This window comes from Pinus tabuliformis, chromosome 6, assembly GCF_031772625.1.
Source record: "Pinus tabuliformis cultivar Carrire ecotype Pingquan chromosome 6, CPIR1, whole genome shotgun sequence".
Taxonomy (NCBI): Eukaryota; Viridiplantae; Streptophyta; class Pinopsida; order Pinales; family Pinaceae; genus Pinus; species Pinus tabuliformis.
In genome coordinates, this window is record NC_142292.1 from 849,854,376 (window position 1) to 849,865,908 (window position 11,533).

The following is an 11,533-nucleotide window of genomic DNA, read 5'->3' on the forward strand; positions in this document are numbered from 1 at the left end:
GTTTTGTGTTTTCATTGGTTTCATCTACTTTTATGTTAATTTCTCTTCATTTCCTGGAAAAATATGTAATTTGTCTTCTTATAGATGAAAGGAATGTGGTATTTCTGATTGGGAATTGAAGTTTTGAGATTATAAGATCTTTTAATCTAAAGAGGTGTATGCAGGTATTCAAGGAATCATAACAAATTTTGTGGGAATATTTTGTTGTTTGTATTACTACATGCATGCACAATAGGGGTATAAATTAAGTGGATGAAATCGAATGCATGGCTACCTGCTAATGAAATCGAATGCATGGCTACCTGCTAGATGAACTGTTATTAGTATCTTAACTTTTATTAACTTGAGCATAATAGAGGCTAAATGATTAGATATTATGTTGAACTTCGTAATCCAATTTGAATTTACCTTGGTATTGTAAATTTGATATTATGAAGGAAATTCATAATAGGTTATGATCCTAGTTTAGGAAAAGATACAACCTTAAGCTATGGGTTGCGATGATAATTCTACTATGTTCTCTGTGTTTTCTGGAAATGTGTACGAATATTCTTTGCAATATTAACTATAAACAAGTATACTGTGCTTAAATTGCCAGCAAGCCAGATAGGAAAATAACTCAATTAATTATAGGATTGTCAATATAAAGTGTGTCCATACAGGAACCTTGTTACCCAAAATTTAGAAATGAAAAATGTAAAATTTGTACACGTGAGTTACAAAGGTTATTTATTTCTTTCTCATGAGAAATGTTGAATTAGATGATTTTAACCAACAAATTTATCACTAGCAGGTTAAAGACATGCGACATGCATGTAAATCCAAGTTGTTTTGTTCCATTAGGAGCATCAGGTTATTAACATGTCTTATACACTTTCACTTTAGTAAGAAATTCAGTACCAAACACCTCATCATTCGACTAAATTCAATCCACTTGATCACTTCATCAGAGCAATTCAATTAATAAATTCTACAATCAATCAAATACTTGAAAGGAAGGATGTGAATGCATGAATGACAGACTATAAGGCCACCTTATCACTCTCAGATTTAATAGCCCATACATAAGTTGTTGTTCTAGAGCTTTTGTCTATAATGAGTTTTAATGACTAGTAGTTCTTCGCTGTAGTGAAGCAGGGTAGTGCCTTTGAAATAATATTTATAATTAGTGTCTCTCTGTAGTGCGATAATGACTATTTTGTGTTAGCGAAGCAAGCTTGCCAACTATCAATAATACAACTAATATTTCGAAGTTCTATATAGAACAACTACTAGTGATTAGCTTCGCTAAGTAGTGATATTTGTAGTTTAATTGAAATGAGACTTCTAGTCTAGCATATAATTTCACAAATGGAAAAAAAAATGCGTCTTAATATTACAGTGACTGCATAACAAATAAATAAACCACGGTTTCATTCAAATAATGTATATACATTAGGCCAGAGGTGGCCATGGGACATTCCTTTGGAAATACAAATGTTCCTTTTAAGAAAAAAACTCCTATGTCCGCAATTGTAGGTTCGGCCATTAAAAGTTTTAGTACGCCAGAGTTAATTAAGGAGAACTCAGGGAGGGCACATCAGGAACCGACCTGGGACATAAACAAAAATTCATTGAGGGAGGAAGAATGCAGTATTCTAACACAAATAATTAAATGCGTTGGAGATTGCAACATACTTTTAGGAAAATATGAAAGTAAGGGTGGGTTTAGCGTTTACGACTCGAAAAAAACCTAAAACTAAACCAGATCCAGTCTTGGAAAATAAAAAACTACCTGTATTAGTGGTGGTATGCTCCTCCTTCTCAACTCACTCATGCAAACAGAAAGAGACGAGTTAATTATGAGCCCACCCATTCAGAATACAAAGGTATTAATAGCAAATAGCAGGTATAGAGCTGGGAACATGTAGTGTATACAACGATATTACAAACCCTCGTTTGAGGTTAGCTTGGGAGATTAGGAGTCAAATTTGTTAAAACTTCAATGGCCACGTGAATAAATTAAAAAAGAGGGAAAGGGTTCCCAAGGAAGTGCGTGAGTCCTCTGATTATATAAGGTTGTGACCGCAATGGCACACCAACCCTGCAGTGAAGATCAAAAAATAAAAATAAAAAACATTTGTTAGCAAGCAAGAAAAGGAAAAAAAAGACACAACTCCGAACATTCCCATTTTTAACCCTCGGTTGACACCCGAGCACATATACCAATGGGTCAAAATAATGAGGGATTACCTGGAAGGGACAGTTGTAAAACCATTTCCTAAAAAGAGGTCGTGGCACCAGAAGTGGCACCTTGAAACTGTCATGAGCAAATCAATAAATCCAACACTTAAGAAAGACAAGCAGATTAAGTCATAAATAAAATACCACCCTGCTTGACCAGAGAAAAAAATATCAGTGTCACCTATATTCCTAGAAGAAACAGTGACGAGGGGTAAGCAATCGTAGTTGTCAAGCGGCTACAAACCTCCAGCGACGCTCTACGAGCTCGATACCATTCACAGTATAAAACTAAAAGAAAACCTTGCGGAATCTATATGAGAGTGGAAGTTTGCGTTGATTAGGGTAGGGTTTTGAAAAAATGGTATCCACTCTTAGATGAGTACCAGCTCAATCCTCACCATTCATGCAATTCAGGTACTGGCAGCCATGTGAAGCCACATGGGTCAGGCAAGCATGGTTGGACGCTATTTGCTACACGAAGTTCCAAGGCTGTCAACCTGACATCAAAAGTCCATAGGAGGTTGACATCTTCCTTAAAAGTCCATAGGAGTGCATAGGAAATGCTCAATGATTTGATAGATACAATCATTATAGGATGATTAAAGAATGCACGCGATTTTTTGAAAGCTTTTTCGGCGAGTTTTTTCGGTAGAAATCCGGCAGTAATTTATTGGAATCGCAAGTTTGATAGCTAGTTTCTGCACAATGAAAGTGTCCCAGGGATTTTTCAGGGTGTTGAATCCAAATATGCAGTTAAAAAACCATTTTAGCTGCAACAAATCAAGATTTAACCTCAATTTCTTCCACCGGATTCCGTCACCAGAATCTCCAAAAAATCGCATTATAGACAACTCCTTAAAGAATTATTGACAAAGGACCAAGAAGAAACCCACTAATTCAAAAGAAGAAACCCACTAATTCAAACAATGTGGTTTCCACATTATGAACAATACATACCCTTACGTCTCTTATTCGTTAGTGAGCATTAAGGGATAATGGGTTAATTTTAATATCGTTTCTAAGCATAGGTTAGTATAAGTACATATGAAAATAAACAACAAGATTGTTGGATGAGATAGTAATGATGGAAACAAGATTGTTGGATGAGATAGTAATGATGGAAACACCACTCATATAGACAAGGAAAAAAAAAAAACCATATAGTTAATGGGAAAAAATTATGGCCAGGTGTGTGACACCTTTTTAGCTATTAATGTTAGAAAAGTGGATGGCGAAATTAAGGAAAGGTAAATCTAGGCATGGCTTTATGAAATATGTGAAATATAAATAGGTAAAAAAAAAAACTTTGAGGAAAAAATGAATACTTTGTCTTGGCAAGAGGGCCAATGTTAAAATATATTCCCAAATGTCCAAATAAATGTGGAAGTTAGATGCATGAAACTTCGATTAATCATTGAAGGAATTATAGTAAGATACATTAAATGAGGGAAAGATGTGATGAAATTAAAGATAGGATTTAAAAAAAAAATGGATGCGTGAAATTGAGGTACGTGACAAGAGGTTAGGCTCACAGTTTATTCTTGTCTTAGCAGGCTCATAGCTTTAACATCGCCACTATTGTCTTACAATAATGATATCATGAGAGAGATATTGCATTTGATAGTAGAAGCCCTTTAAGGGTTGAACAACATCATGTTGCCTACCTTTCAGAAGTGACACATGATCTTAGAACTCATGGTAGAGTTTAGCTTTGGCACATTCATGCTGAATCTGGAATGCGATGACTTAGTCTTTCAAGCGTTTGAGAACTTTTACACCAACATTACATCAACTCATCCAAACCGTGTCAAAACAAGCATGTAAAAGATCATGTCCTTGTTCCTAGAAGAAGATGCCGACATTTGCAAGATACTAAGATCTAAACTATTGACCATTTGGAGGAAGGAACTTATTGTATCACTAGTCACCTATGATCTAGTGGAGAAGTCGGTTATGTAAAACACAAAATTGCTCAAAAAGGTGCTGACTAAGAAGGAGTTGAAGAGGATTCATGGATGAAAAAAGAACAAAGGAAATACAACCTGTAGCAAGAATGAACTAAGAAGGAGAGGACTATGCTTTATCTGCGAGGGACCATGGGAACCTAACCATTCATGCCCAAGTGATAAGAAGGAGGAAACAAAGGCATAATAGTTGGAGAATCTTTCAAATCATGGGAATTCATCTATAGTTGGGTTCATCGGTTTTTAGTAGAGCACCCACGAAGGATCTGAGTAGTCAGGTAGAAATTGTGAGCAACAAAAAAATTGTTTTTCAAAGAGACTTGCAAGACAAGCCGGTGATAATCATCCAGCTTGACAAATTACACGGGGAATGGAAGGAGGTAATTCTTCCTAACGATACAACTGAGTCCATAGATCTCCAGGAGGACATCCATGAAGAGTATGAGAAATCAAGTGTAGATAATAGTCCACCAATGCATCCATGTTTGGAAACTAGAGAGAATGAACAACAAAGTATCGCCACATGTGGAGAAGGCCGAGAAGATTACATTCAAGGAGACTTAAGTGAGGAGCTAGTAGTGGTAAACCAACATGATGAGCATGATCATGAGGGGAAGCATGACAAATATACTATACAGGATAAGCCATTTTTAGAGAGTCGGTCAAAGGCTCAAGTTGAAGTTGTGGTCATGGGGCATCTGGTGTAGATAGGTACAGAGACATTCAGCAGGGCACCTGAATCACAAATAGAGGAATTTTGGGGGGAAGATCATGCATGTCAAGACATATCTTATAAATTTGAAACAAAGAGTCCGAACAACCCGAGGCACTATCTTACAGGAGAATAGAAAAATTGAGGAGCTCATAGGGGTATGTGCCAGTCAAAGGCCAAACTGTCTAGTGTAGAGGAATGTTTCAAGTCCTTTACAAGGTAGAAGGAGGAATACAGTCGGGTGTTCCATAGCAATCCTCTACAGGAGTACATAAATAGGGTTTGCAGCACTACCAACCCACCTTTATATATTAGGGAGAGCGGGAAGAATTCTCCAAATGGATCATGTTGGGTGACTGGATGGAGCAACATGAGTAGAGCATCAGAAAGCATCAACATGGTAGAATTATTCCATGTGTAAGTATTCATGGATTAGATCCTTCCCATGAGATGGATTGGCGAGAGATTATGAGCTGGAACTCTATTGATGGAATGATCCCTAAGAGGATACACTTGGCCAAGAGCATATTGCAGCTTGGGAACTTAGGCTCATGCAACGATGGAGGGTTGAGATGGTATCATAACCCACAGGTCGTAGGACTTAGGTGGCATCGGGATCTTGGTGAATCTATTGAGGGAAAGATAGGTTGAAGGATTGTTTGGTATCCAGGGGAATCTATTGAGGGTAGCATTAGGTAAAGGATTGTTTGGGATCTATGTATCGAAGGATCCATTCAGGATCATTTAGCATGGAGGCATGGAACAACGCACTAGCTTGTATGGGATCATAGTGTCAATGTACATTTTCTTTTGCTATGGATAGAAGTGGATTGCTTGAGGGAAAACAACCTTTGGGAGGGAGGATTTGTAATATTCCCTTTTTTTGATATGGTCAAAATGGACAGAATCTACCCATGGTATTTTCCCATGGGATCTTCCCATGGTATTTCCCTTTGTTTTTTCGAGGGAAAATAATAAAATAAGGTTTCTAAAGAGTGCATCAAGTCTATTAGAGGGGATAGAAGCTAGGCATTTGGGGCATCCTTATTATCTATCTCATTGTGTTTTTCTTTAGAACTTGGCATGGATAGTTCCAGTTTGATCCCAGGGACGAAAACCCCGTGCGTGTGATTTGCCGGGTGGATCCATCTAGGGTCCATGATTGTGCTTCAGTGTGTTTTTTTTCTCTTATGCATTGAGAAACCATGCATGCCGAGACAGGGGCTCCATTATTTGCTTGTATTTGGCATGTATCGTTTTTCTAAGTATTAATTGAAATAAGGGCTCCATTTTTCATATCCCCTTGTGTTTAGTGTTTTTTATTGCATGCATTTTTTATTTGAACACCTAAATGTACCAAATTTGTTGATAATTTAGTTGTTTGGGATCTTACAATCTTTTAATGGTTCATAAACGAGGGGTTATTGCTAGTTCTTCCATGTCTTCATGGAAATAGGTAGATAACTTGGTCTCCTCCTCTCCACCACTTAGGAACCCACAAACTTCATTAATCATTAGATCTTCCAATTTATTTAGGGATATAAATAAGTGACACCAAATAAAGTGATCAAAGCAAACTCATAATATGGAAGGGATGCATAGAGGTGCAAGAAGGTTACGTCAAATATAGATCAACGTCTTTCTAATCTACCACCTTGCATTAACTTCTTCGTCTTTTATGTGAAACTTTGTCAAAATGAGCCTAATTGGAATCAAAGAAGGAAAATTGATTGGAAAAATCCACATTTCTTGAAAAATTATTCTACTAAATATATAAATATTTCTATAAAATCAAGATCTTCTTCAACCTTCAATATTATGTGTTATATAATTCCAAATCAAATTATCATTAAATCCAAATAGCAATCATTGCTCAATATTTTAAAACTCATTTTTTATTATACACCTATATCAAAATTATTTTAAAACTCATTTTATATTATATTCTTATATCAAAATTTGTTAGTATTTTCTTTTTTTGGTTATCAAGGTATAAATCAAGTCAATCCATCTAACAACAATTCCTTTAAAATAATGCTACATTTATGATTTTTAAATAAAAAATGTTTATGCTTAACTCTCACTTCATTTGGTCAGTTACTCTTAAATAATCTATAATTTATTGTGATTAAAAATAAATTATATATATATATATATATATATATATAAAATTAAAAATTAAAATGAATTTACATATATTAAAATACTTGAATCAAATCTTTCACTTCGGTAACACAAACCTCATTCGAAGTCCACCCCATTACAAATTTTTGCCCATTACAAATTTTTTGCCAATTCCTTTGTAAAAGAATCTGGTTTTCCCATTACAAATTTTTGCCAATTCCTGTGTAAAAGATAGAAACTTCTATACGAAACCACCTTACTATTTTTCAACTAAAACATGGCAACGTAGGATACACGCGTGGTTTTTTTCAACTAAGATCTGGAAACATTGGGCAGAAGAAATAAAGTACAGTCAGTCCGAAGAAATATACTACAGTAAATCCAACCAAATAAGTAGCTTTCACTATATTGCTCAAATGATGAAAGTAGGAAGTCACTTTCAGAGCAATAATATTATTTTGAAAACAATAAATGTATTTGGCTAACTGAATTATAGCCTGAGGATGGTTTTAAACCAGTGAGCAGATGCCCTTGGGTATCGTTTTAAATTGTCATGGTAATCCACATAATGTAAACCAAATCGATAATTATATCCATTTGACCACTCAAGGCTGTCCAAAAGCGACCAAGCCACATAACCTCGCACGTCCGCTCCCTCCCTGAACAAGTTTTTTACAGCATTCAAAACCAGGTATACTTCCACATAACAAACTCAATTTACTGTATAATTCACAAGTATACCTTATGGCTTGGAGCAGGGAAGACAAATATTCGTAATGGTACTTCACTCGCTCGGAATCATTCAATGCTCGTTCAAGCGGGGTTGTGCCATTATCAAAATCGCCATACCCTGAAGAAAATAATGGTGTTCTTAATCAACAGACTCAAGTTTTTGACAGGAAAAAATTATCATTCAATAACTGAAACTCAACAAACACCTGCGTACCAGTCTCTGTGATGTATATGGGAGGGTTGTTATAGCGATGCTTTGTGTAACTTACTACGTCCCTTAATCCAGCCGGATAAGACCTGAACTCGTTCAAACCCTCCTGCAAATGGATTGTGATGTATATAAATCTAAATTCCATTCAAATTGTTTTGGAGTAGTTCACTGGTCAAGCAAGGAAAAAATAAAAATATCACCAGTTGCTTACTGCTGATCCAATGTAAACTCCGTTTACTTCAACTGAAACACCAACACCCATCCAGAGAAGAAAAGTTTTAGTAACATTTAACATCGATGAATCCTGGATTATGGATTATTGATTCAGTAAGCTTACATGTAACATTAGCACGGGCGTCCAGAATGTAGTCTGTATTTACAGGATTTGGTGGATTGGGATTGTCGATTGTAAAGTCCGTTGAATAGTAGTTAAGGGCAATAAAGTCGAAGGAGCCTTTCAGTTCTTTTGCCTCTTCAATGGTGAACTGTGGTAACCGTGGTCCAACTAGAATTCTCATGGAATCAGGGTACTTCCCTGATGTCAATGGATCCAAAAACCTGCAATTAATTATATGACATTTGAATATTATCTTCCTGTTTTGCGATGTTAAACTTATCCTGATTACATATTACGGGAATATTTCAGAATTTTACAAACAACTTGAGGTCAAATAATTGAGTTCACCACATATTTTGAAATACAGAGAAAGATGACCATGAAATAATCTACAATAGAGAAGGATAACCATTTGATGAACAATGAAAAATCTACAATGAAAAAAAGATAAACAAGTGTTCTTGGCTACAAGCCAATAAATCCTAAGGATTTAAAATATAGATGTCCAAATCTCGATATAAGAATTATCATAAAACCAACTTCCTTTCAGATTGCAGGCTCACTTACCATCCTATTCTGAAGTCAATTGCTCTCTGGGTAGCCTGTTGATCAGGCAATGATTTTGTGAATGGCACCATCCAGTTCGCCATAAGTGACATGCCTATGGAACCTTTCTGCTTCCCCTGAATTTCATTTTCCAGCATTTAGTCAAGAGATGTATGACCCTGTATTCAATTTTAATGACCTGACTGAAAACATGATTTAAGCTTACCTGGTATTTATGCCTATATATTTTTACAGCTGCGTTATGTGCAAGAAGCATATTGTGGGCTACAATGTAGGGCTCTGTTGCAGAATTTCCGGCTGTGCAATTTCCAAATCCAGGGGAACAGCGCCCTGGCGCGAGAATCCCCACATCGTAGCCTAAATAACAGGTGGTGAACGGTTCGTTTATAGTTATCCAGTACTTGACACGGTCTCCGAAAGATCGAAAGCATTCTTCTGCAAATATGCCGAAGTCCTCCCTGGAAAACAAAGTATCAGAATTAGTATCTAATTTTATGCTTTTGAAGCGCTTAAGAGAATTACAGCGATGAATCTTACACGACTTTTTTGCTACGGAATCCCCCGTACTCGTCTTCGAGAGTTTGTGGCGTGTCCCAGTGAAACAGAGTGACAAAAGGCTCTATCCCTGCATGAAAAATCAGATTCATTTGTAGAAAAACCACATACATGTGAATCTCTGTGGAAGGCAAGTAAATAATTTGTATTTTTAAATACCATTCTTGAGCAGCTCATTGATAAGTTTATTGTAATGAGCGATTCCCTCTTCATTGACTCCACCATGTCTTGGAGAACCCTCTGTAAATTTATAAAAAATGGAAATGAGAGAATGATGGAATCCAACGGTTACTTAAAATCTATTGTAGAGTTATTTATACAGATATCGCTGTTCTTTAATTCAACTTACTAGGAAATATGCGTGACCAGGAAATAGAAAAACGATAGACGTCCATTCCCATGTTTTTAAGAAGCTGAACATCTTCCTGCACGCAGATTACAAATAAATTAATTCCATCAACATTCCGAAAAAACTTAAATTCTTCATATAATTTTGATTTGTACCTTATAGCGGTGGTATTGATCTACTGCAACATCCCCATTCTTTCCATCGGCAATTTTACCTACATTAACATTCAAGAACACCCAATAAATGCACATAAGAGATCCCACTTAATTAAATTACCCCTGAGTTCTTCACATTAGTTATGGGTCTGCATGTATGCGGCAGAGAAACCTGGAATATGTGAGAATGTATCCCAAATGCTGGGTCCTTTCCCACCTTCATGGGCAGCTCCTTCCACCTGCAAGATACTTACAAATTGGTAAGTCAACGAAACAAACAAGCAAAGGGCTCCATGATATAATCAATGAATCTAATTGCATGGACCAGTGATGAAGGTTGAACCTGATAAGCAGCTGAGCCAGCTCCGAATTTGAAACCCTTTGGAAAGCTGCTTCTACCTATATTTACAGAAGCTCCTGCAACAATCAGAAGATAAATTGAAAGCAAGCCGATCCAGAATAGCCTCAGTCCTTCCATTCTTGCCTTTGAGATCTCAAATTCTAGTCTTTGAGATCGCAGAGTGAAATGCCCACTAAGTTATTTGTGTGGTGGAAGACTTTGTACCGTGAAAGCGATCTAAAGGTTTGCAAATGCGTGTGGGACAACCCCATTGGCGTAGTTGGCCATTATCACATGGAGAAATCTAAGTCTATGGTTTGCTCCACCGACAAACTTTAACCTAATCCGATCGGCTGATACAAGTCTCTGATAGAGTTTTGTTTAATGATATGTATAAGGTTAATGATGATGTTGGATTTGATCACTCCGGCATACCTTCGACTTTTCGATGGTTTACTGCGACGACTCTTTCCACTTACACGTAGTGTGATTGTTATGGAATTCCTTGCCTTTTGTAAGATACAATGTACAATGAGTACTTTGTAAAGTTCAATGCCTATAGCTGTCTGAAAAAAAGTTCAATGCCTATAGGGCTCGTGTACAAATATAGGTTGTTGGGATTCGATATGCTAGTGCGAATCGTGAATTAAATGTTTAAATGCGTTGGAAGATAGAGTCGTTGAGATAGTACCGTGTCATTATGTATTAAATTAAAAAATAGTAACATGTGATTATATAAATATTATGTAATTTGCATAGGTTGAATGCTAAGTAATATAGAAATGTTGAACATATTGGTTTATGACTTTTTTTTATCCGGTCTAAGAAATAATATGAATGTCTATAGGATGAAAGAGTAGTTAATCAAACGTTAACTTATTATATGCTCCTTGATATTTAACCTATAATATAATTAATATATATATATAATTTTTTTAATTATATATAAAATAAAATTTAGTTATTTAAAGAAATATATATATAGTATTGTTTTTTATATTTGTTAAAATTATTTATAATTTTTTACAAAATGAATTTAAATTTTTATAAATAAATCAAAATAAATATTTACTACAATAGATGTTTTTAAAATAATAAAAAAATAAAATTTATAGGTATTAAATTTATATTTATTTAAATTTTTCTAAGTAATTTTTTCATAGATTTAAAATTCAAAATTAATATTTCATTTTATTTATTCATTTAAATGTTAAATTAGATTTATTTCTCATTATTATTTTTTTGTAAAGAGTTTTACACATTT

The 11,533-nt window shown here is 35.4% G+C and overlaps 1 protein-coding gene across 1 annotated transcript; it reads right to left on the reverse strand.

Annotated features, from left to right (window-relative positions):
• Nucleotides 1–7,240: 7,240 nt before the first annotated feature.
• Nucleotides 7,241–10,484, reverse strand: LOC149261554 (beta-glucosidase 12-like). The gene is made up of 13 exons (XM_089381986.1): nt 10,273–10,484; nt 10,102–10,168; nt 9,930–9,988; nt 9,775–9,850; nt 9,585–9,665; nt 9,408–9,495; nt 9,076–9,328; nt 8,871–8,986; nt 8,304–8,524; nt 8,178–8,209; nt 7,970–8,072; nt 7,765–7,873; nt 7,241–7,682 (listed from the first exon to the last, which is right to left on the reverse strand). Exons 1-13 carry the CDS (start codon nt 10,405–10,407, stop codon nt 7,514–7,516), a joined length of 1,509 nt encoding a protein of 502 aa, XP_089238112.1. The 5' UTR covers nt 10,408–10,484; the 3' UTR covers nt 7,241–7,513.
• Between the last annotated feature and the right edge of the window lie 1,049 nt (nt 10,485–11,533).

Bases quoted from the DNA above. Each gene is read 5' to 3' on its own strand.
- LOC149261554 (XM_089381986.1), bottom strand. From the start codon at position 10,407: ATGGAAGGACTGAGGCTATTCTGGATCGGCTTGCTTTCAATTTATCTT. The intron at 9,989-10,101 runs GTTTCTCTGCCG...ATGTTAATGTAG, and splicing joins TACATTCTCACATATTCCAG to GTAAAATTGCCGATGGAAAG. The intron at 9,851-9,929 runs GTACAAATCAAA...ATCTGCGTGCAG, and splicing joins ATCAATACCACCGCTATAAG to GAAGATGTTCAGCTTCTTAA.